This window comes from Anabrus simplex, chromosome 5 (assembly GCF_040414725.1).
Source record: "Anabrus simplex isolate iqAnaSimp1 chromosome 5, ASM4041472v1, whole genome shotgun sequence".
Classification (NCBI taxonomy): Eukaryota; Metazoa; Arthropoda; class Insecta; order Orthoptera; family Tettigoniidae; genus Anabrus; species Anabrus simplex.
In genome coordinates, this window is record NC_090269.1 from 186489915 (window position 1) to 186517291 (window position 27377).

General features: G+C 39.2%; 1 protein-coding gene across 5 annotated transcripts in view; it reads right to left on the bottom strand.

Annotated features, from left to right (window-relative positions):
* Positions 1–27377, bottom strand: part of D12 (YEATS domain containing 2 homolog D12) — a 278841-nt gene that overhangs the window by 189254 nt on the left and 62210 nt on the right. For all 5 annotated transcript variants that reach the window (XM_067148415.2, XM_067148416.2, XM_067148417.2 and 2 more), the window contains 2 exons: positions 4070–4249; positions 3736–3881 (listed from right to left, as the gene is read on the bottom strand). In XM_067148415.2, coding sequence (XP_067004516.2) covers positions 3736–3881; positions 4070–4249 — 326 coding nt within the window. The remainder of the gene's footprint in view (positions 1–3735; positions 3882–4069; positions 4250–27377) is intronic.

A 27377-nucleotide genomic window follows, 5' to 3' on the forward strand; every position in this document is an offset into this window, starting at 1 on the left:
AAACAAGGAAAATATTGGTATAACTCACTTTGCAAAAGCCTATCAATTTGTCTGTAATTAAAGACTAAATTCAAATGTCCATAATAAAAAATCCGACAGTAGATAAAAATACAGCATGATTGGAAACATCTGGTTGAAAATACAGAAGAAGTCTGTTATAGCGAGAATTCATAACGGCGAAAAATTTACTCGCTATAATGGATTGTCGTTATATCCGATTTTCCGGTAAAGGCGGGAAAAACATTATACACATTAAAATTGGTATAAAATGGCAATCAGTTTGTTCAAAACTTGCATTTTCTTGGATGACATCCACATTACGGTTTACTTGTTTGTTATTTTTTGAAATCCGATACTACATGAAAGTGTACGTTTAGTTTCATTCTGAAAATATTATAGTATCACTCCAGAAGTTCCGTAGCAAACATTCCAGTTTTCTTCTCCAAACAGCGTCACCTAACCTGACTTAACCGTACTATATAAATCATGAAAACATATTTCAAGCACACGTAGAGAAATGATAACCTCCTCGCTACAAATTTACATGGTAACACCCTTTCCGAAATATAACTAGACACAAAAAAATATAAACTATCCTCTGAAATCACTGATGTACTCTACCATATCTTGAGGTTTATCACATTCTTACTTATAATATTTATAACATTAACCCGTAGAGAGCCAGACAACGATATATCATTGTTTCGTATATACGCGTAAAGTGCCAACCACGATATATCGTTGTTTGGATAGCGCGCAATTCTATACGCAGTAGTACAACTTGGGCCATCAGATTGCAACATCTTATGTGTCGAGTCCATAGATAATTGTCATTAGATTTTAACTACGCTGCTAGATAGTGCGTAAATTCATTCGCTATCATGCATTGAATTTCTAAAGTCCGTGTTCATCTACGACGTATGATCTCCATGCCGCGTGAGTAAAATGACGACTAGCGGGAGAAGTTATTTTGTTAACGATGACGAACTGGCTGTATATCTTAATACTTTTTAGTGAAGAAGAGGATGATGAAGACTCTGATGAGGAATTCATTCTTCCAACAAGTGAGGAAGCGTAAAGTGAAAGTGTTATTGGGACTGATAACGGCGAGTTTTCTGTAAACACTCAACCACGTGCTCATTGTCCGAATGTAAATATTGAAAGTGGTAATGACCGTCTGAGTGAGAGTACTGATGATGATGACGGCTGTAACAATATCCAACAGCAACAATTTCCTGTTTTTCGTGAAATTCAATTAGGTCAGGATGCAAAATACCAACTCTAACCTGATTATTATGATACTCCTAGCCCGAGACACGCCCCTTCGTCAGACGCAAACCTATAGCGTATTTTTATTTTATTTTTCACGGCTCAATTATTGAATCTCATAACTACAGATACAAGCAGATACGAGAAATCATGTCTTGTCACCATATGCCAGAGCACAGCAGTGGTGCCCGGTTACATTGACTGAAATGAAGGCTTTCATTGCTGTTTTGTTGGAAATGGGTATAACTACAAGACCGAGCATATTTTCTTATATTCCGTGGTTTGGAAATATGTTCTCATGAAACAGATTCCAATTGATCTTGGGATTCTTTCATCTTGTGAACAATGATAATGTATCACCATCTGGTCACTGTGACTACAACCCATGTGCCAGGTTCGATCCCATTGTTGAACATGCCAATTGTATATCACGATGCCATTGTACATAACTCTTAAACTATTGAAGATAAAAATGTAAAACTTTACATGTTTATTCATCTAAAATAGGACATTTCAAAGAAGTCATCAATATTTACCGTTGAGTTGAATTTTCTGTTTTTCTGTTTTGTTTCTGATTTTAAATTTTTGGTGTTTCAAAATTGTTTGGAAAATTTTTTTTTTTTCAAAATATCCAAGAGCATTTTAGTGCTGTAATTTAGTTCAGCAGTAAGAATGTCTTCTTGGTAACATTTAATAAATATTTCAAGTCATAATTATGATATTTGTGAACTATATAATCCAGAGAGTGAGAACCTGCAAAATTCTCTAAATCTGTCTGGCACTCTTGGCATACTGTGAGCAACCGGGCCTGGCACTAAGAGGGTTAAACAATCGTTTACTTCAGCCTTTATTTCTAACAAGATAACAACTGCTATGGGCCATGTTATTTACACATTTATTACAAAAACGCATTATCCTCTTTCATTTTGAATTATCGTTTTTTTAGAGAACAGCAGTCAATGAGTATTACCAACTGACTCCGACATTGCCTTTGTGTGTCGACGCGAGAGCTCACATGTGTACACAGCGAGAAAACTGTATGATACCAAAGATGATCGATCACATTTCGTGGCAAATGTTTCAGTTTTCTTATTCAAACAGACTCACCTAAACTAACTTAACCATACCAGATGTATCATGAAAACATATTCCAAGTGCCAGTAGAGAAATAATAACCTCCTCGCTACAAATTTACATGGGAACAGCCTTTCCAAAATTTAACTAGACGCAAGAAACTATAAACTATCCTCTGAAATCACTGATGTACTCAGCCATATCTTGAAGTGTATCACATTCTTACTTAATTTCAGTACTGTATATAACATTAACATTATCAATCGTTACTTCAGCCTTTATTTCTAATGAGTTAACAACTGCTAACAGCCATGTTATTTACGGATTTATTACAAAAACATGTTATCCTCTTTTATTTTGAATTCTCTTTTAGAGAACAGCAGTCAACGGGTATTACTAATCGACACTGATATCGAGTTTGAATGTCGACGAGATAGCTCGCAAGTGTTCATAGCAAGAAAACGGTATGGTACCGATGATCGATCACATTTTGTGGCAAATGTTTCAGTTTTCTTATTCAAACGCATCACCTAACCTATACCGATGATCGATCGCATTTTGTGGCAAATGTTTCAGTTTTCTTATTCAAACAGCATCACCTAAATTAACAGTACCAGATGTAACATGAAAACAAATTCCATGTGCCAGTAGAGAAATTATAACATTCTCGCTATAAATTTACATGGGAATAGCCTCTCCAAAATTTAACCAGACGCGAGAAAATATAAACTAACCTCTGAAATCAGTGATGCGCTCTGCCATATCTTGAGGTGTATTGCATTCTTACTTAATTTCAGTGCAGAGTATTTAAATTAAGCAATCGTTTACTTAGCCTTAGCCTTACTTAACAACTGCCATTGACCACTCATTTACGTATTTGTTACAAAAACATGTTCTCCTCTTTCATTTCTAATTTTCTTTACGGAACAGCAGTTGACGGGTGTTACTAATCGACTCCGATCGACTCCAACACCACCTTCAAATGTTGACGAGAGAGCTCACAAGTGCACACAGCAAGAAAACACTACCGAAGATGATCGATCACATAGCTGGGTGCATAAATATTGGTAACAGAAAAAATCACACCTGCTTAATCGCTCATAAGAACAGATGTGTCAGTGATAGGGCTCTCGCTGTAACCGAAGGATAATACACAGTTCAATATAGGAATTTTGACAGGACAGACAAAAACTTTCGTTATAACGGGGTTCTCGTTATATGCTGTACTTGCTATAGTGGACCTCTACTGTAGAAGCATCTGGAAGAACTCTGTCAGTGCAGTCGCTATGGGTTGACGTCAACTTCACAGCACATCATCATCACTATCATCATGCGCAAGTCTTCATACTAGCTGGTATGTTTTACCATATTCCCAAAATAATGCTTACTCACCTAAGGTTTGAAGGCCAGTTCGAGTCTGATCAAGTTTCAGTTGATGGATGATGTCCACAGGTTTGTTCAGAGGGTGCACGAAGTGTATTTGAACACGAACAGGAAACTCACCCCAGCCTCGTCTGGCCAAGTGGAAAGGTGGAGTACTAACAGATAAAGAAATCACCAAATATAGTGCATTACCTTTGAGAATTAAATAACATTGTACAGAGAAAATTGCACAAGACCATTTGCTATGAAGTAAAATATCAACGATCATCCTCACAAAAAATTCCACTGAATATGATCATTTTAACTTGTCCAAATTCCACACAATTAATGAAAAAATGTTTACCTTATGTCAACCACATCATGCGGCCGGTAACTAGGATGAAGAAAGAAACGGACCTTAGAGACAAAGCTTGATACATCTGGTACTTCTTTCGGACCACGAACATACACCATCCACTTGTGACTGGCATCGTCCTCTCTTGTGTCGATTGGAATCCATTTGGAGATGTTGCCAATCACCAATCTAAACAGAGAAAGGCATACGCATCATTTGGAAAGGGAGTACTTCAAAGACAGAAGCCAGAAAGGAGTATAATATTACACATAATTACACACAAAATATTAATTTCTCCCCATTCTATAACTTGCCATTCGAGAGTGCCCTCAGTCAGAGAAGATGAAGCTGAAACCAGAAAAAAAACTTGTCTGATATGGATAAGAAATTAATATAGAATACTGAGATCACCATTATCACACTTTTCTCCACACTGATTCTTATTCCCTATTGTTCAACTTCCCCATTAAATGTAGGTATCAAGCTAATCTTAGACAACTCCCTCATCACGTCCCCAAATGACAATATAATCAGTATATACCACAATGTTCAATTTTGTACATTCATATGCTCCTTTTGTTGCCCTTGTGAGGTCATCCATCACAGTCAAAAGGAGATAGAACACTTCTCTTACATGCAGCAGTTTTACAAGATCAATAATAACAATGGATTCAGACTCGCTGACTTCATCATAAGTAAGAACACAACCAACAGCAGCGTGTACTTCTTGCACAAGCTTATCCATAGGGGGATGTGAAGATTGTCAACCGCATGTCCATTTACTTACCGACCGACGGAATACATCCGATGTGTAGCATATCACAATTTATTACAATTTACGAACTTCATCGCATAGATCCATATTGATACAGTTAAAACTAAGAAACAATGTTAGGTTTTGGTCCACCACCCAATCATTACACATCACTTTACAAGTGAAAACTATTTAATATAAAAACATATTAAATATATTTTGGGACATGTTTTGTCTCTATTTGAGACTTCATCAGCCATAAAATTACATGGTAGATTACAAATCTCATTGTTCAGAAACTGAAAAAAAAAAAAAAAAATGGAAGAACCCAACGCCATTTTAAGGACTCTTTGAGGTACACAAAAGAAAGATATATATATATACAGTAGAGTCTCGTTAATCCGAACTAATTGGGACCGGAGTCTGTTCGGATTACGAAATTTTCGGATTAACCAGAAAATGTTTTCTAATAATAATGTTATTGTTTTTACGTCCCGCTAACTATTTTTACGGTTTCCAGAGACGCCTAGGTGCCGGGATTTTCTTCCGCAGGAGTTCTTTTACGTGCCAGTAAATCTACTTACACGAGGCTGACGTATCTGAGCACCTTCAAATACCACCGGACTGAGCCAGGATCGAACCTGCCAAGTTGGGGTCAGAAGGCCAGCGCCTCAACCGTCTGAGGAAAATATTTTCTACAATACAGTACAGTACATACCGTAAATTGAAATGTCCATTCTTTAGCAGTTACATTAATAAAATACTGTATAAAATTACAGTAGGGTAGTTAAGAATCCGTAGAGGAGAAAACGACAATGAAAATGACATTACCGAGTGGATGGAAGCTGACTCTCATCAATTACAAACAGACCAAGAAATTGTAGCTATGGTGTAGAATCTGGAGTTGATGAGGAATAGGGTAACGACGAAGAAGACCACAATGAACAACTAGTGTCACATTCATATGCCGTGGCCACCTTAAGAGTAAAACTTGCCGTACGCTATGTCGAGCAAACTTCCCTGCTACGCCCACTGATGTGATGTTTATGAGACGCTGGTTTAACACTGCATCTTCGAGTAGGTTCCTATCACTACGGCAAAAGAAACTAACAGACTTTGTAAAGATAAACGACCAGTGGTTGATGGTTTATGATGTGTAATTATGTTTTATTAAGTTATTCTAGTAAAATATGACTAATAAAATGCAAGTAAATCTTCATTCTATAATAGGTTCGTTCATTTCAATAAGGAATATTTCAGTTCGGATTAACCGGACTTTCGGATTAACGGGACTCTAGTGTATATACACACACACATTATTTACACAAAATTGTCCTCGCTTCTTGCAAAAACTTTTGTAATCTTCAGTGTTAAAACTGAAATATAACCTGAAATATGACACGCCAGCCTTAACGTCTCATACGGAATACAATGTTCATTGTTGCTCTCTGTAATTTAAAACGGAAGTTCCTTTATGAACTGTAATAATAACAATAACAATAATAATAATAACAATAATAATAATACTGCAATACATTCTTTAATTGATTTTTTCATGCCATCCCAACAAGAATCACAGCTTTATCCTTATTAAAAAAAAAGAGAATTATATCTTCACAAAAGCCCATTTCCTTACTAATGAGAAAAGACCAGGAAAGAAGTGGAAAAGTTTTGGGATCTCCTCAAACACACAGTAATTCAAGTAAATAAAAACAATGTTCAGATAGTATTACAGGACTTCAATGATCAGCTAGGAAGAGGTAAAAAAAAAAATACTGACATATAATCTCCACATAAACATACAAATATGAAGGAATGGTCAAAGACTTGTTGAGCTCTGCAGAGAGCACAATCTCATATCCAAATCACATACTTCAAAAGGAGGCCAAACAACGTAAAAATTGGAAACATCCTGATTGGAGAAAAGGGAAATGGCAGCTAGATCACACACATGGTCCAGGCTCAGGTTAATGGTGCCCTGGGCAATATTTAACTCAGGTGCCCTCACCCATCATCGTCACTAGAATCTGAAGTGGTGGTGTATGGAGTTACAGCCAGCTCCTTGTCGTACAGTAGGGTTAGCATGCCTGCCTCTTACCTGGAGGCCCCAGGTTTGATTCCCAGCCACGTCAGGGTTTTTATCTGGGTCCTAGGGCTGGTTTGAGGTCCATTCGGGCTGAACAGTGGCCGCTTCGTAGACCAAGGTCCATCGGGACTGTTGCACCATGGGGTTTGGTTTGGGTTTCGGTGCAAGCACATATACAACCCTATAAGATACTACTTAAGATAAAATTATACCTCTTCTAACCATTAAGGAGAAAATAAAAACATCCCATTTTAATTACCGTATTTCCCCGTGTAATAGACCCCCTTTTCTTATGCTTTTATAGTTGAATAAATAAGGGGGGTCCAATATGCGATAGCCTCCCACTTTGTCCAGTGACTTCTGGGTACAAAGAACTATAAATTGTACATGTATGTACTGTACTGTACACTATTCTCTAAAAAATTCATGATTGTATTCCTGAATCTAACTGGCTAACTTCGCTGGAAGGCACTATTTCTAAATTTAAAAAATAAAGAAAGCAATAAATGGTGAACACAAGACTTTTAGGTCTAGATATATTGTAAATATAATCAGTTTCAGTTACACTTACATCACGTCATTCGTTTCATCTCAATTTCTCTGATAAGGTCGACGCCAGTAAGGGCATCCGGTCGCGAAAACTTGCTACGAGGATTCATCTCGCCTCATACTCAATCAGGCAGAAAGAATGGATAAGGGTAGGACATACAGTTTTACTATCATATTATGCAACATTAATACAAAAGAACTTAATGGCCAGTCATTGGTCTCTGTCACTTGAGCAGTAGGTTTATCACACAGTAAACATTGTCTTGTGTCGCCAACTTTCCCGCTACCGGCGCTGACATCTTCCCAAACGACATCATCTTCACTGCCATCGAGAACATTCCAGATATCTATCTTTTTGAGACTTTTAAACATTGTTTTGCTCCCAGTAATAGACCACAACGTATGAATTTCATGGTTTCCATATTGACAGCTAAATTTGCTAAGATAACAATTTATTGCACAAGTTGTTAAGCCTCCATGGCTCAGGCAGTCTCTCACTATTGGATACCGTGGTTCAAATCCTGGTCATTCCATGTGAGATTTGTGCTGGACAAAGCGGAGGCAGGATAGAGTTTTCTCCGGGTACTCCAGTTTTCCCTGTCATATTTCCTTCCAGCAACACTCTCCATTAACATTTCATCTGTCAGTCAATTATAATTGCCCCAGAGGAGTGCAACAGACTTTGGCAGCTGGCATATTTCCTATCCTCCACGCTAAATGGGGGCTTCATTAATTCCATTCCTGACCCGGTCAAATGATGGGAAACAGGCTGTGGATTTTCATTGCACAAGTTATCCTCCTGTACAATACATCAAGTGCTACACTTAAAATTTACTTTTATACATGTTTCAACCATTTTGGACCATTTTCAGTGGAAATCAATTGTACATAACAATGATTAAAAACACTTAAAATAAGGAATGGATGTATGGTATACATCTAATATACAGTCCTTGTCTTGAAAGAGTTCATGATCTTAAAATGTTACAAATGTTAAAAATTCCTTTTGTTTGCATTAGTAATATTTCTTGATGTTTTGAATACCTGAATGTTGGCTAACGAAAAAGACAACTCTAATAAATGTCTCACAGAAAAGTTAGCTGCCAATAGGGAACTTCAGATAGCAACAAATATTGCAGTGTTAGGATTGACCTGTAAACAAAAGGGGACCAAATTAATTTGATAGAAAAGAGAAGAAATTATAGGAGTGTTCACTAAGTGTTGTTAAATAATGAATGACAAACTGACCTCCCGTTGCCCATTCAAATGGCCTTCTCTTGTGTGTGGTCTAGTGTGAACTGAAATGCTTGTTTGGTGCAGAGGATTGGAGCTCTTAATGGGAGGGGTGGGTAGGGGAGGGAAGGGGGGGAGGGAAGGGGAGGGGAGGGGAGGGGAGGGGAGGGGAGGGGAATGCGGAACCTTTGTTTGTTGGTGGGGGAGCCATATGTTGTTGGATGTGTGTTTACATATAAATGGAATAAAAATTTCATATAGTAAATTTAACAGGTTTTATCTGCAAATACTTCCATCTTCCAATACTGTTGTAGGTGGGTATTTTGCATTCTAAATTGTCCATAGCAGTATTTTCATACATGTGAAACTCTTCTTTTATCCTTTATAAAAGTTTCCAGTGTTTGTAACTGACACCTGCTACAACATCAAAGAGTGTTTCTGAAAGTTGTTACATTTACTGAGATGTTCCAAAATCTCCTTCCTAGAAAGTTATAGAAGTGGTTTGGAAATTTTGGAATTTCAATTCAAGGCCTTCATCTCCCAAGCTGGAAGTTGGTTTAACCCTTTCCCGCTCGCATTTTCACTCCGCTTATCCCCAGATTTCAACCTATTATTTAGAAAAAACTGAAACAGACCGTATTGTTTCAGAAAAAGTTAAATACAGTAAAAACTATTGGTCACAATGAATTCAAATTTTCAATAACATTAGAAAATATACCATCACATCCATTTCTCTGTTTATTGAGTCATAATGTGTGCCCCCCCCCGCTCCTCGTGATACTCGACACTGAGACAGTCTGCATTTGTCACATTCCCATGTCCTGAATCCCTCAAAACCAATAATCACGTGATTTTGGAAGTGGAATGATGCCCATGTATATAAGATTTTATTTCATCTGGGCAAGGGTCTTCCCATTCTGTTTTTATCTTACCGGAATGCGACTGTTTGAAGGCTGCATTCTTATATGCGCAGTAGGCTATGTCACTGAATAGTTTTTCTCCTCCTAACATACGTAAAAACAATCTCTTTCCCCTAATACTCTTTCCGAATTATGCGCAGGTTCAACACCATCCATTTAATCATTCGGAGTAACGAAACGTAATATTTGTGTTACTTGAATTGCCGTGGCATCGCCATCAGGTCCGATTTATCGATATTCGTTTTCATTCATATCACTGTTATCACTAAAATTATCTTCGTTGATACATTATTCACTCATTAAAAATTCACCTGCACCCCTACTCAAGGATTCTGTGTCACTTTTTTCGCCCATATTCAGCTCAGTTTCAATATACGCGATATTCAATCCCGCCATGTTTACGGACTAAACAGCTGACCCGCGCTCGCGGAAGTTCAAGACCGTTGCCTAGGCAACGTCAAGACAGATTATCGCTCTTCCTTTATTCCCTAAGACTTGTAGATTGCACTGCGTGTTCATAAATGCCTTATAAACACTTCTCTGATGAGAAAAATAAACTATCGCACAGATCGCAGACGAATGCAGATAATGCAGCCGGGCGCTTTCGGGCGCTAAGGACCGGAGGGCTAAATGAACAGTCGGGCGCTTTCGGGCGCTAAGGGCCGGAAAGGGTTAACACCTGGGTCTTCATTCAGTGTTATTCAGCTACCCCTTCCAATATAGTTTTATGCAACCCACACTATTCATACCATCCTGAAAACATCTGCCCTGCCAGTATGCTCTTGGTATTTACCGCCTCACCATGATAGGACGCCGTAATGTTATACTTGTATTTAACATTGGAAGACATGCGTGTGCCTTCTAGATCATATGAACCTGACACGCCAGCGAAACACTAAATTGATATTGTGACCACAGTAAACCTAATACTTGCTATAAGCTGCCCAGTGTGCCGTACGGAACCGTAGTGTAGTTGGTAAAGACGTGGCGGAGCGGGCTTGCATGTCAGGTGGGAGGTTCAAGTCCCGGGCGAAGAGTACAAATTTTTTAAATATTTGTTTACAACGTACTGCACACGATGCAACTTCAATACCTGTTTTCATGCAAATTGTGTATGAATGAATGTGTCTGTGGCCCTAAGAAGGGCCAATTAGTTAGCAGGCCAGATACATACAGACCGGAAATAATAGGAACACAACTGCCCTGACACTGTTTACTCACAGCAAATGTTCGATGTGATGACCGTTTTGGTTCATGCACATTCGGGCCTGGTGTCCAATAGATTTATTTATTTATTTATTAATGTCTTTCTGTACATGGCGGGGCTCAGGCTATGAAGCCTGCTATTATGCCAAACCATATAATTATGCACCTGTATAAACATAATATACTGAACATTATAACTACTTAAAAAATAAGTTAATTATAATTTAAAGTTAATGTGAAATGTAATTTGTATGAAATGTAAAGCATCATAAAAATCATTTTAACATTTTAAAATTAATTTATAATAATTACTATTATTACAGCTATATCTCGAAAAATATAAACTATAATGTTTCTAACCTTACATTGATATTTTATTCATTTAACTTAATAATCTAAAATTTAAGGGTACTTCTAAGAGTAAATCAATCTGAGTGTAGGTAAAATTTCCAGCACATTCTTCTGAATAGCTTTAGGTTGCTTGCTTGGCTTGCGCTTGGAAGTATTCCAGGTGTAAGTGCTCGGTAGCCGCCCGTAATGAGTTACCGGAGCTGGTCGAGGTTTTCCGGCGCTTAAGTGTAAACAACGTTCTTCAAATGTCCCCACAAGAAGTCTAATGGCATTAAATCCGGTGATCTGGCGGGCCAAGAAACAGGGCCTCCTCACCCTATCCATTTCCCTGGCAGTTCCTCGTTCAGATGGTTATGAACGGGCAAAGTCGAGTGTGGTGGAGTTCCATCGTGTTGCAACTACATCGTCAAACAATCGTGCAAGGGCACATCCTGCAGTAGCAGTGGGAGTTCCTGATGCAAAAAGAGCAGGTAGCATGGGCCCATCCAATGGCCCTCTAAGAAATACGGTCCAATCAGGCAATCAAACAAGATTGCACACCAAACATTCACTCCCCATCGTACTTGATGGGCCGCCTGTCGCACCCAGTGAGGATTGTCCAGACTCCAATAGTGCATGTTGTGGCGACTGACGTTCCCATTATTGTGGAAGCGTGATTCGTCCGAGAACAAGATATGCGATACGAATGCTGCATCATTGCCCAGCCTGCCTAACAGCGACCGACAGAACTCCATTCAAGCTTCGAAATCCTGCCCATGGAGCCCTTGGTGTAGCTGAAGATAGTATGGGTGAAACTTATGTTCATGCAGTACACGCCAGATGGATGGCTGGCTGGTGTTCACCCTTGTACTGATGTGTGGATTATTACGAGCTGTCTCCAGAATGGCTTCTTCTGTTTCACCTGATGTAACGGGCCTATCGCGGACTGGTGGCTGGTTGGAAATCACGCCTGTTGTCCTTAGTTGTCGGTCAATACGGCGAAATGTTGTAGCAGCCGAGTGTTGCCTATTGGGATATCATTCCTGGTACAGCCATTGTGCTTCGCATGCGTTTTGTCTTGCTTCCCCATAAATGAGGAGCATGTCAACGTATTCCTCTGTGGAAAACATGCCGAATAACAGCAGAGATTAGAGTAGATTCAGGCCCTAACCAGCAGAGTATGCGCAGAGCAAAAGATGAATAACAGCAACATTCTACTGGTTCAATGTGGCAAACGTGTGCTTGTGTTTACGTATTCAAACATCATACCGATGCAAAAATATTTTAACGATACAGGATTCAAACCGCCACTGGCACATTGCTAGGTGAAAGCCTAACCACATCTGCTACGCTACACTGCTGGAAATGTGCTGGTAGTATGATGAAAGCAGAGTACATGCGCCAACCGGTTCAGTGTTTAAGACATTTTACTGCACTGTTACCTAGTTTTATGCATTGATTCCCCTCTTCGTTACACCCTGTCACGAGGCACGACACATTAACATAGTTACATGGTAAAAGGATGTTGCTATACGATTTCAAGGCATCATGTTTTGTGAACTGACGATATAACATTTCACTAGGGTTCAGAATTGTGTGCAAAGTGTGCTCACTGAATAATAATAATTGTATGACCTCAGCTACCGTGTGCAGACATTTCAATTTGACGTGATCTGGCTGTCTGCTCGTCAATTTCGACGATCTGTTTTACTCTGGGCCTGCTAGATGGCAGACCGAGTAAACCGAAACTCTCTTGGGCGTCTACCGCTGAGATTTTAATGAATTTTGTTGGGTAAACACCAAATGTGTCACCAGAGATCTTTTACATGCCGACATCATACGACATGGAGTGTCGAATGGACTTTTTTTCCGCCCTTCAAAAATCCAACTACCTCTGCCAGGTTTGAACCCGCTATCTTGGGATCCGGAGGTCGACACTCTACCACTGATCCACACACTCAGCTTCCTCACTGAACATTAGTACCATACAGTACACCTGCAGGGGAAGCACCCCTATAACCATGTGCACATTAGTTGGGCTGCAGCAAACGATATTGAAGGGGCTACTGAATCACACTGTATATTTCTTTAAGGCAACTTTGTATTTCTTTGTAGCCTTTCACTTGTAATACCAATACAAATGGTCCTTTATTGGACATCATAAATTTTCCAGCTAACTCATTCCTGGTTGCCAGCGTTTTGCTCCTGTGTGCTAAGTTGGGCTCATCAATTGGTAAACAGCATACCCACCAAGACGCATAGCCAGTGCATACCGTGGAGGACACTGTGTAGGCTACTTGGAGCCACCGGCAGTGCCAATGCACTATGAGAGACTTTCTCTTATTTTCAAAAATTGATGCCTGCCTGGCCATCAGATGATACAGATGCTGATTCCCATAGGGAACCTGAAATATTTGTCCCGAATGAGTAATTTATAATACCAATTTAAATGATTCGTTATTGGACATTATAAATTTTCCAGCTAACTCATTCCTGGTTCCTGGCAATTGGAGTTTCACAAACCGTGTCTGTGAAATTATAAGTAGATTCCACCATAAGGAGGAGGGGAGAGATTTATTAAAGAAATAAATCATCCGTCCTCCAATGAGGGTGACCATTTGGATCCGGAATACATTTTCAATTTCAATGGTTTAAAAATATCAAAAGATGAACATTTAAACGTTAATGCTGTTATCTTCTTTTTTTTCCACGGTTAATGGGGGAGGAATGTAACTCACGTTCTCAGGTATAGGTGGAAATGAATGATTTGCAGCGAGTCCCTCAGTATCTGTATTACTATTTTTTCTAACTCGCAGAATGGAACTTTCAAATTTTGTAGGAAGTTCGATGTCTGACTAGGGAGGGTGCCTCTTGCTCCGAAAAGCAGGCCTGTGACAATCCACCGATCAATAGGTATTTTATACTTAGATGAAAGGTAAGGCAAGCACGGAACATAAATAGCTTGCTTTTCTAGGTCCACATCCCAAGCCTGATTAAGGTCTCTTTCAAAGCGAATGGTGGGATCTAAGACCATCGCTTTCATGTCCTCTCTGTTGATGGCTACGATGTCCGCCCTCCGATTAGAGTCATCAGTAGAGATGCAGTGAACCTCCTCGTGCACCTCCCATCCACGCTGTCTCAAGCCTCGAGCAATCGACGTTCTTACACGATGGTGGCGATGGTTGCGCTTTAGCTCAGTACTCCGGCAGAATCCCAACACATGTCCAAGGGTTTCTGTCTCGTTGCAGCCATTTTGGCGGCAACGGGTTGTGTTGAATGACCTACCGGGAACCGACCTGACTGCGGTGAGGTTGCATGTCATCTTCACTGCGTTTATGTATTCAGAAGAGGACAGAGGTGATTTACGAGTCATCCAGGAGTTTGCTTTCGGGCAGTCTGAATATAACACTACTCCTTTCCCTTTATGTGGTAGCTGGCACCACGACTGAAAGGATCGATTTCTCATAATTTCACGTAGTTTTCTTCCGTCAGTCTTTGAAGGAAGACTTTCTTTTTTTATGTCAAGTCTGTGGAGTGCCATATCTTGTTCTTCAGGTAACTTCCTTACGTATGGTAGATGTACGTCCTGAACATGGAGTAAGCGATTACATATATTGTAATGCTGTATATTGGCTTCCCATTCTGCGCAAATTAATCCCATCCCTCTGACCTTCCTTGCACTATACAACATCGAATTTGGAGTATCATCTGGCAGCATCATTATTTCTTTTACGGAACTTCTTATAATTTTGTCCAGATCTTTAAGAAAAGTGTTTGATAGTTGTGTCAGAGGGGCACATTGTAGAGGATAGATCAAACCCGGCCAAACAAACTCGTTAATAATCTTGATCTTTTGCTCTGGTTTTAGAAGCTTTGTTTTTACCAGATTATTTAAGTCAGAAGTTATTGTGCTTATTAGTTTATGTTTGTCAAGAGAAATTTCACTGTTGAAGTCAATTCCTAAATACTTGATTCGTTCATTGTGTGTTTTTATCGATGGGATTGTTGATCCCTCAAGTGTAGTGACGTTTCCTTCAGTTAATTTTCCTTTCTTCAGGATTATAGACTTGCTTTTATGAGGATGGATATGTAAACCAATTTCTGCAAAGCTGCTTTCAGCTAAATTTAACACGGTAGTAGCATCATTTTCAGTTTTGCTGAGTATGACTAGGTCATCTGCGAAAGCAAATGAGGATAACGGCGGTAGATCATCAGATAAAGTATAGCCATAACGTTGGCATATGTCATGGTCGGTGAGATTTTGTATTACAGTATTGATTGCTAAATTGAACAGCAGTGGTGAGATAGGGGACCCTTGAGCTACGCCACACTTAATTTCAATGGGTTTTGATTTCTTATTATCAGATTCTACTTGAATTGTGTTCTTTGTAAGAAATGCTTCAATTAATCTACATAAGTTAGGAGGAATTTCAGATTGTCGAAGAGATCGTTTGATATGTTCATGTCCGATAGAGTCAAATGCTTTTGTGACATCTAAAAAAAATGATGCAACAATCCTTTTTGTTGCGTTTCGCATCTTGGAGGCAACCATTCACGAGGGAAGCATTGACATGAGTTCCAGGTAATGGCACGAAGCCACGCTGGTGAGGACTTAGTGTGACATATGAACGCAGTCTCATATCTAGTACTCGTTCAGTTATTCTCCTAATCACCGAATATATGGTTATAGGTCTCCATTTTTTAATATAATTTATGTCTCCACCCTTATGTATTAAAATTGTTCTGGCCATTTTGAGTTTTGTAGGTACGTAGGAAAAATGAAGCATCGTGTTGATGAGTAACGTAAGAAATTTTGTAGCCTTGAGGTGCCTTAATACACGAACTGTAATATGATCTGGGCCTGGTGAGGTGTCAACTTTAATGTTGTATAATGCTTTATGGACATCATCTACTGAAATATTAATATCAGCAGGTAAGTCATTGCTTTTTTCCATAATAAAAAGAGGAGAATTGTTATTTTCGGTACCAAAAGTCTTTTCAAAATGATCCGAAATCGTAGTTATTGGGATTTTACAAGAATGGGCCTTATTAGTTTTGTTCAAAATTTTGCGAGCAATTTTCCGCCTCTGATTATAGAAATGATATTGGACTACCTCGTAGGCATAACGCTCTCTGTTTTTCTGTCAAAGGAAGATGGGATTTAATTGAACGTAATTTACATTAGCCCTTTTCCAGCGGATACAATCCCAGGACTATGAAGGTGCCCAGGATGATCACAAGAGGATTTGAACCAGTGATTCACGCCAGCACCATGATGGCCTAAACATCCACCAGGGGCCTCTCCGAGGCTCGGGCCATGAACATCCCAACATGACGATAAGTACACAGATTTGAAATATTATGCAGTCTTGTAAATGTGAGGGTTAATTTTGTGTAAATATGTAGATTACACAGGATTGGATTGTAACAGTGAAATGCATTTTGTTTTAAACTAGGAAGCTGCTTTAGACTGGTCTTCATATTTTATTAAGTAAATCTAGATGGGAATGGAAATTATGGAACATGGGATAAATTTCAAGCATATAGAATTTTAATCGAAAGCAAAGCATGCGCATGAATTAAAGATGAAATATCCGAAAGCTGAGAGTGCTTTAGATCAAGAGGGTGAAGTGTAGATTTGTTTTAAGATGTCAAATGGTATAATGAATATTTTTCTTCATATTGGAATATTCACTTTATATTTGTAATGCATGATGGTAGGGTCATCTAAGATAACCTGTATTGGTATGTGAATCTCGGGAGTAGCAATTGCACTCTGATTTCAAAGTAAATTTGCATGATTATAAGATAAAGATGACTGTATAAATCTGTGTGATGTGTGACATGCCCGGACTTGAACATACGTCCTCCCAATTTAGATAGGGTTTTCTTTCCAGTCAAGAAGTGTATATTCTTTTACTTAGACTAAAGTTAATGGCTATGTTCACATCCATTTGAGATTTTCGTCTGCATACAGTTTGTAAAAAAAACCATATGTTGATTTTCTGTGCAATCAGCTAGTCATGAACCCAGGACCTCCATGAGTAAAGGATGTGGCAGTGATAAGATGAATAATGGCTTGACATAATTTAAAGAGAAGCAAATGTGCAGAGAACGTATAAGCAAATGAAGTTTTTGAATGTGATATAATGATTGTGGTTGAAATGAGATTTACCACGATATTTCTCGATAATATGCTCCGCTGTAAAGGAGAGCTTAAAAAGTAGGTTACTGGCCTGACAAGAGAGGCCAGACCATGTGCCGAGTGATTTACGGTTGCTGGAAGGGTTGCGATCTGACCGTGTTGTGTAAAGGGAGAATTCTGCAAAGAAAAATAAAATGTCAAATCTGCACACAGAAACAAAGAAATGCCAGAGGCTCACGAATTCAAGCTTGCATTAGAAGATTTCCTTTTATTGTTTCATGTTTATTTCGGTATAAGTTACGAGTAACTGGAACGCCCCTGAGTAGATGTACCGCCTGACATCATGTGGTCTTGTATTTGACGGACGCACTGTATTAGGTCGCACTTTACACATGTTTTCATAGGTATGCGAATGTCAATAAGGAAGCAAAACATTTACATAACACACTGATATACCGTTAAACCTTGTTAGTGCGTTCCTAATTAACACGTTTTCCCGCTTAGCACATTGTAAATTCAAAGTCCCAATTCTCACCGTATTGTTGTTGTTGTTGTTTGAGTCATCAGTTCATAAACTGGTTTGATGCTGCTCTCCATACCACCCTATCCTATGCTAACCTTTTCATTTCTACATAACTGCTGCATCGTACATCTGCTCTAATCTGGTTGTCATACTCATACCTTGGTTTACCCCTACTATTCTTACCCTCTACACTTCCCTCAAAAACCAACTGCATAAGTCCTGGGTGTCTTAAAATGTGTCCTATCATTCTATCTCTTCTTCTCATCAAATTTTGCCACAACGATCTCCTCTCACCCATTCAATTCAGTATCTCTTCATTCGTGATTCAATCTATCCATCTCACCTTCAGCATTCTTCTGTAACACCACATTTCAAAAGCTTCTATTCTCTTTCTTACTGAGCTAGTTATCATCCATGTTCCACTTCCATACAATGCCATGCTCCAAACGAAAGCCTTAAAAAAAGCCATTTTTCTAATTCCTATATCAATGTTCGAAGTGAGCAAATTTCTTTTCTTAAGGAAGCTCTTCCTTGCTTGTGCTAGCCTGCATTTTATGTACTCCTTACTTCTGCCATTGTTATTTATTTTACTGCCCAAGTAACAATATTCATCCACTTCCTTTAAGACTTCATTTCCTAATCTAATATTTCCTGCATCACCTGACTTTGTGTGACTGCCTCCATTACTTTTATTTTGGACATTTATTTTCATCTTGTACTCCTCACCCGAAATCCCATCCATACCATTCAGCAACTTCTCCAGATATTCTGCAGTCTCAGATAAAATAACAATATCATCAGCAAATCTCAGGGTTTTGATTTCCTCTCCTTGGATTGTGATTCCCTTTCCAAATTCTTCTTTTATTTCCTTTACTGTCTGTTCTATACAAACATTGAAAAGCAGGGGGGACAAACTGCAGCCTTGCCTCACCCATTTCTGGATTGCTGCTTCTTTTTCATAGCCCTCGAATCACTGCAGACTGATTTTTATATAGATTGTAGATAATTCTCGCCATGTATGTGGGCTCAGCCTTCTTAATTCGATCCTCTAAGATCAGGCGTAGAGTCAGGATTGTTTCATGTGTGCCTACATTTCTTCTGAAGCCAAATTGATCTTCTCCCAACTCAGTTTCAATTTTTCTTTCCATTCTTCTGTAAATAATCTATGTTAGAATTTTGCAGGCCTGATATACTAAACTAAAGGTGAGGTAGTTTTGACACTTGTCAGCACCAGCCTTCTTGGGAATAGGTATAACAACATCATGCCAAAAATCAAATAGCACTTCTCCTGTCTCACACATCTTGCACACTAATGGAATAACCTCGCCATACCATGAAAACTGGGGCAAGATGGCGGCGTGTGCAGAAGTGACGCTGAGTGTTATGCGCAGTATTATTATATTTTTGGTGGTAAAGAGTGCAGTGCAATACTCCAAAAGTGCTACAATCGCTTCAGATAACCCTCCTGGATACCTGGAAAACATAATTCTATTGGAAAAACTATTGGTGAGTGAAAAATGTACTCTTAACGGTTTGACGTAGTGCAGTGCTGAAAGTCTGGGGATGGCAGCCATAGGTCGGCCTCGGCGAAGGGACGGGAGCGGTGTTATCAGACTGCCTGTAGATAATCAGCCACTGCTGTGCTTGGCACTTGCCCTAAGTGGGGACATCGAACTAAACCCGGGTCCACAACAGTGCACAATTTGCGGAAATAGTAGTAGGAGAAACCAATTATTTGTCCACTGTAATAATTGCTCGCTAAAAAGCCATAGAACCTGTGCAAAAGTCTCAGTGTCTGAATTCAGAAAAATAAAGAACGGTTCCCGCACAGGGTTATGCTGGAAGTGTGAAATGCCGCTGTTATCAGACTCGTTCTTTACAGTTACCAGTGATACGCCCAGTGACTTAGTAAATAATTCTAAATGTACATATGTAAATAAAAATATATCACTTTTTGCCTTCAATGCGCGCAGTATTATGCGACCTGGACGGTTACAAAATATCCACGCATCACTTGAAAGCCTTGACCCGACCATCGTATGTGTCAATGTGATGTGGTTGTCCAGCAAAATTAACGACTCAGAAGTGTTCCCTGACTCGCTGATATTGTTCCGTAAGGACCGATCCCACTGCTCTGCAGGGAGAGTTCTAATTGCAGCCAAGCCAGAATGTAATCCAACTCGAGTTCATCACCTGGAGACAGCAGCCGAAGCACTGTGCGTGGAAGTGACGTGCAACAAATGCAAATTCCTTATTGGATCAATTTATCGCGCCCCTAAGTCGTCACCGGAAATGAACGATTAACTAATCCTCTCTCTCGAGCGTGTGCAACATGTACAACAAAATTATGATGCCATTTATATTGTCGGTGATTTCAACTTAGAAATTACGTGGTCCAGAAATGCTGTACCTGTTCCAAATAACCCCCTCGCCAATGAATTCCTTTCCGCTTTCTATGATTTGGGTGGGAAACTTTAAGTAAGAGAAGGGAGAAAACTAGACTTACAGGATTATATAGAGCCTATACAGGAGAAGAAGCATGGGGAGATATCCGTGAGAGGCTTCAGTTGGAAAATAATTATATCGGCAGGACTGACCACAAATATAAAATTAGAAGGAATTTTAGCAGAAGCGATTGGGGTAAATTTTCATTCATTGGGAAGGGTGTGAAGGAGTGGAACAGTTTACCAGGGGTAGTGTTTGATCCTTTTCCAAAATCTGTACAGATGTTCAAGAAGAGAATAAACAGCAACAGAGAAAATAAATGAAGTGTTAGAGGGCATTCGACCGGTGCAGGTTATTGTAAATAAAAAAAAATGTGTGTGAATAAATTAATTCCATCCCCTGGTCTAAGGAGTTTGGACAGCCAAAGTAGGGGACTGCCTGTAGGGGTGAAGTACAGTGGGGACTTCGAGGGCCCTGGGACCGCTACGGTAGCTGTGAAGGCCCTTCAGGAACTCTGAAAAGTGGTGGCAAAAGGGGCTCTGGTTAAGACGCAGCAGGTCGTTATGCTACTTAGGATCCAGAACGGGTAAAAAAAAAAATAGTAAATAAATAAATGCAATGTAAATATTAATGTTATACCAGTTTTATAGTATCATTTGAAGCAATTCCACATACTGTATATCAGTTGACTATATTTGTAAGTAGTACAGGAGATATTATAATTAGAATTTTGTAAACAATATAAATTTATTAAGGATGAGCTGTGTGTTTAATAGAAAACATTGTTAGCGTAAATTGTATAATATTGTATTATAGGAAAAATTTTCTTCTCTTGTTAATTTAATATTTAGTGCTTGACAATAATGTATTTTAGTGTACCATTTGCCACCGAGGTAGACACCTCATTTGCAAATAAAGAGATTTTGATTTGATTTTTTTTTTGATTTATTCCTTCATCAATTAATGTTCGAAGCCACGCATATTACGCAAACAACACGCTCAACCCTTGATCTTTTCCTAAGTAATATACCACAGTCCGTCCAATCTCTTAACACGTTCCCTGCGGCAGTGAATTTCGATGACTTAATGTTACGTCGTATCGGCCCACCGGTGACCCGATGCTGCCTTTAGTTATTATCGGTTCGGGTCACCGGTGACCTGACGAATTTGACTTTGTTTACTCCCTAGTATGACATCCTAAACCATGCATGTGCACTTGTTGTGTGCGTTATTGTTGAGGAGACATTCCAGCGTTTTTACCTGTGCGACAGTGTTCCGATTCAACAATTGCGTGAAACAGAAATGACCCCGGAAATAATTGGGTCACCGGTGGGCCGATCAAAACTAGCAGTATGCCTCGATCCTTTACTTCAATTGGAACACTATGTTGCCATTAGTTAACAGAAATTCGTAACTAGGACGTAGTTACTTACTTCGCAATTCTGGGAAGTTCGCACCGACGGATAAGAGTAACATGTTTCGGGGCACATGGTGACCCGAACCGCACGGAACGTAATATAGGCCCACCCCAGTGCTGTCCTAACCCTCTTTCTTTTCCGTGCCGCCGGTGTGTCAGAATGTGAAAGCTCCATACCTAAAAAAGGACGTGAAATTGCTTGTAAATATTATATACGGAAGATAGTAAATATGTCAATAACTATTCCAATAACTCCAATAACCTCTATTGGCTTTCCTAAGAGCAATGTAGAAAGCAGATATCAGAAGGGTGGTACAACAGTCTACGATCTGCGGACAGCAACACTCTAGGCTTCATTCACCGTAACCGCGCTAAGCGATTCCCGCGTAAAAATATAGGTCAGACAACAATCGGGACTCAGGGTGACCCGATGCGATATGAACGGAAGATGAAAAAAACTTCCTTCGGGTCACCGGTGGGCCGATCAAAACTAGCAGTATGCCTCGATCCTTTGCTTCAATTGGAACACTATGTTGCCATTAGTTAACGGAAATTCGTAACTAGGACGTAGTTACTTACTTCGCAATTCTGGGAAGTTCGCACCGACGGATAAGAGTAACATGTTTCGGGGCACATGGTGACCCGAACCGCACGGAACGTGTTAATACTATTCCTGGATTCTGTGACCATCAGGCAATTCTCGCAACACTGACCCATACAAAACCATCCCCCCAAGTCCATACCAGAACAGTTTATAATTTTTCCCAAACAAACTGGAACAATCTATCCACTTTACTATCCAACCGCCTCCCCGTTCTCACCTCAGATTTCACCGGCAGTACTGACAAACAAGATATGGAACGACTGGAAGAAAATTTTCTTTCAATGCGTAGAAGAAACCACACCAACAGAAAATATAACCAGCAGACAGAAATCTCCATGGATTACCAAGGAGATAGTGCGAGAAATTCGAAGAAGGGACCGCCTGTACCAGAAATGGAAAAGAAATCCAACCGATTATGAGTGGGAGAAATATAGGCTGGCTAGGAACAAGGCTAAACAATCTATCAGAGATTCCTATGATTCTTACATCCACAGTCTCAACACCAACCCCAAGGAACTCTGGGCTCTTCTCAGAAGTAAAGGTTGCAACAGAGCTCCATCTGTATATAAACATAACGGTATGGCAGTCTCCACACCACAAGAAATTGCAGACACCTTCAACAGGAAATTTAAAAGTAACTTCTCCGTAAATACTGAGGAAGAGAACATGCTATATTCAAGGACAACATCTACCCTTCTCTTCCCTCTAACCAACCTGTATTTCTCAACGAATGAAGTAAAGGAGAGCCTTCTGAAAACAAGACCTCATGCCACAACCGGGCCGGACCGAGTACCAGCAAGAATTCTCAAGAATTGTGCAGTCGCCTTGGCGCCCTCGCTTTGCGCTCTCTTCAACTATTCCATTAATACCGGGTGTGTACCTTTGGAGTGGAGAGAAGCCAACGTAGTGCCAATTTTCAAAGATGGAGATAAGGAAAACGTAGATGATTACCGCCCAGTTTCTATAACATCAGGGGTCTGTAAATGTATGAAACGTCTAGTTGCTAAATATATGTTGGATTTTCTCAAGGAGAGAAACCTGCTGAACTCAAACCAGCATGGCTTCATTCCAGGAAAATCCTGCACAACACTTCTAACAAAAGTCATTGATGACTGGCAGTTCTCTTTGGAGCAGACTGATGTCTCACAAATAGACTGTGTGACTCTGGACTAGAGCAAAGCTTTTGACCAGGTGTCACATCAAAGACTTCTGTTAAAACTTAGCAACTACGGCATTCAGGGTAAACTGCTGTCATGGTTGAGGTAATTTTTATGGGTCGAACGCAATGTGTTGTGTACGGAGGAGCCAAATCAGACCAAACTATAATTACTTCTGGAGTAATTCAGGGCAGTGTGATAGGGCCCCTCCTGTACACGATTTATGCTCTTGACTTACCGGATTGTGTAAATTCGACCATGGCACAGTATGCCGATGACAGTCATTTACAGAGCCATGAAAAACAGTGATGATATTATAAAATTCCAATCGGATCTGGATAGTATAGCTCTGTGGTGTAAGGTAAATAGAATGTATATAAATATTAAGAAGTGTAAATATATAAGACTAAGCAGAGCTAAACAATCACTCCAGAACCAACCTACTCTATGTGGAATCCAACTGCCAACTTCTAACTCCATCAGACTGCTCGGTATTCACGTTACGGACAATCTGAAATGGAATAAACACGTGGAGGAAGTGAGGTGTAAGGCATACCGGGCGCTAGGTTTCGTCCGCAGATGTCTCTCGGGAGGAAGAAGTAAAGCCCTACGAAAGGCTTACATTTCCCTTGTGCGGCCCATACTATTATATGGCCTTCCTTCCTGGCATCCAACTACAACGGAAAATATGAGGAAACCAGAAGGTATCCAGCGACGAGCAGAACGTTTAATTAACAAACACATCCCCTTAAACACAGCCAGGTCATTGCCACCAGTGAACTCGTTATGTACATAAATAGATGTAGCCTTCATTAGGAAATCCCTGACAGATAACACATACCTCTCCCCTTTCCACTGCCTGCAGCTCAATTACCGCTCTGTTAAAAGAGGCCAAGGAGTTACTCTTGTCCCTCCCTTCGCTAGAACAACCTCATATTTAAATGGGTTTTACTCAAGGGCTGCTCGTACCTGGAACCTTATACCATCTGAGGTAAAGCTACTTCCTCTTCCTCACTTCCTCCGCGAAGTAAAGAAAATGTATATGTAAATAGAAACCCATATGCGATGTATATAACTTGTATAAATTAGAATTGCAAGAAGGATGGGTGCAAGTACAGGTGTATGTGGGCGAATGTGTATGCGTGCGCATGTGGGAGTGGTTGTGAATGAGTGTGTATACAGGGGTCTGAGTGAGAGTATAAACGGCTGGGTGTTCTTACTCTAATATTTTCAGGATAAATCAAGATAATTATTATTCTAAAGGTACAGTGTTTGTAGTGTAAATATGTAAATTTAAAATTGTCTACATAAGTTTGTATGTAAATATTCAGTAGAGTTTATGTAGACATGTGGAGATGGAGGCACTTCTGTGTATGTGGGGCTTGCCCTTTCTCCATCTACCACCCCTAAATTGTACATATACAATTTAAGCAAAATAATAATAATAATAATAATAATAATAATAATAATAATAATAATAATAATAATAATAATAATAATAATGATGATGATGATGATGATGATGCTGGTTTCTCCTAAAGCAGTCAGTAATTCAGAGGGAATGCCATCAATTCCAGGTGCTTTATTCCTATTTAGGTCTCTCAAAGCTCTGTCGATTCTGACCTCAAAAATGGGTCACCCATTTCCAACATCACTTATTAAACCTATACAAAAATACCTCACTTATCGCATCACAGATTTTCTCTAGTACTTAGTTGTGAATTACTGCTTAGTACGATCACATTTTCCCTATCCCTGAAAATGTTATTTGTCATCCCTTGCGAAACAAACGTGATTTCGAACTTGGGTAAGATCTGTCGCCTAAGTTGCGTGAATACGGGAAAAGGCCTTAAATTCGTGAACTTCGCAGGATAATTTGCATGTTCGGGGAGCAAGCCGTTAGCCTCAGGAATGTTCAATTTTGCTTGCCGGTTAGCGCAAGATTGCTGAATATCATGGTGAATCTATTTGTCTTGCATTTTCCATTCCATTCAGAGGATATTTGTCACGTGATACGGTAGCCTATATCTGGATTAGAAACATATGTACATAGCTATCGCACTACAAATTTTTGCCATTATCGCTTACTATGAGTACAATCACAATTTTCCTATTCCTGAAAATGTTATTTGTAATTCCTTGTGAAAGAAATGTGATTTACAACTCGGGTAAGAACCGTCGCCACAGTTGCGTGATTACGGAAAAAGTGAGCCTTTTTGTGCTCATAATTCACATTCCATATAGAATTTAGAAATGTATTTTGTGTTGAGTGGTTCAGTGAAGTTTTGTCGATTGATACAGTAGCCTATATCTGGATTAGGAACATAATTGTGTGAAACTGACTAGCGTGGCGCGTATTTGTCTCAAGATAACCTAGTTATGGATATGTAAAAATCGTGAAATTCCTTGTTAATGAAGACAAAATTAATATCTTTGAGAAAGTGGACTGGCATCCACATCTATAAGTGTGCAGAGGTCGCGAATGTTGAACTCACACCTTTGAGTTTCGACTCGATCATTCGACTATAGGTCGAAGTTTTTCAAAATGGAGGTCAAAGTCATTCCTCCAGATTCTTCCTGGTCGCACACGGACGAGTGTAACCTCCAATTCATTGTCTAGGAGTGTGACCAGAAAATAACGTTTAATAACCAATTGCTCTGAAATAAAAAGCTCCTATTAACATTTGTTTTAGAAAAAGCGTGAACTGCAATAATACTTGGATATATTTATTGGCCCCCATGCGTATGTTTTTCATATTTGTTATTTTTCAAACCTTTCAGTGCACTTGTTATTTTTTTAAACCTCAACAGAAAAGGTTTTCATACATGTTCTCGTGTTTTTCACACCTTTTTTAATATTTTCCTCTCATCTTTAGAAATAGTAGATATAGTTTTCACTGTACCTGTGGATACACAATGTAAAATGCCCTCATTACGAGTAAAAAATCTCATTGTAGACCGTACTGGACATCAGATTATGAATATTAAAATAAGAATAAGAGTTAAATACTTATCTTTCCTTATATCTATATACATAAAATAAGAGTTTTGTCTGTACAATGCTCAGAATTTGAAAAGAATGGTATTTCTGTATCGGTCATGTCCACAGTAACAAGGAAATGCACTTTTTACTTTTCTGTAATGTATGTCTGTCTGTCTGTTTATCTGTCTGTACAGGCATCACTAGAAAACGACTAAAGAGAATTTAATGAAACTCGGTATGCAAAGTCGGGGAATAAGTCGCTACAATCTAAGGCATAAATAATTTTATTCACGCTGACAGAAATGGTAGTTCAGGGGAAGGCCTAAAATATAATTTTCAAATATTTATGTTATTAGTGGTAATATCTTAATAAAAATTGGTATGCAAAGTTGGGGAATAAGTCGCTACAATCTAGGTTATAAATAATTTTATTCACGCTGAATGAAATGTAGTTTAGGGGAAGGCCTAAAATTTAATTCTCAAATATTTATGTTATTAGTGGTCGTGTCGATAAACACTACATAACCAAAGTTATATAGAATTAAATTTCCAACCATATGTCTTTTACATTTTTACCGTACCGGCTATGATAACACTGATATTCATGAATTTGTATTTTTGTTGCGAAGTCCATATCGACGCCGAGCCACGAGAAAATGGGTAAAAAGAATTTAATGAAAATCGGTATATAGAGTCGGGGAATAACATACTACAGTCTAAGCTATAAACAATTTTATTCACCCTGGATGAAATTGTAGTTTAGGGGAAGGCGCCTAAATTTTTTTTCAAATATCTACGTTTTTTGTCCTATCGAAAAATACTACATAACAAAGGTTACAGAGAATACAATTTCTGATCATTTATGTTTTATTCAGTTTTACCGTACTGACTATGACGAGTAGTATTTCAGAATCGGAAGAAAACTAAATGTGAAGGCCTACAATATCGAAAGCGCATAACATTGA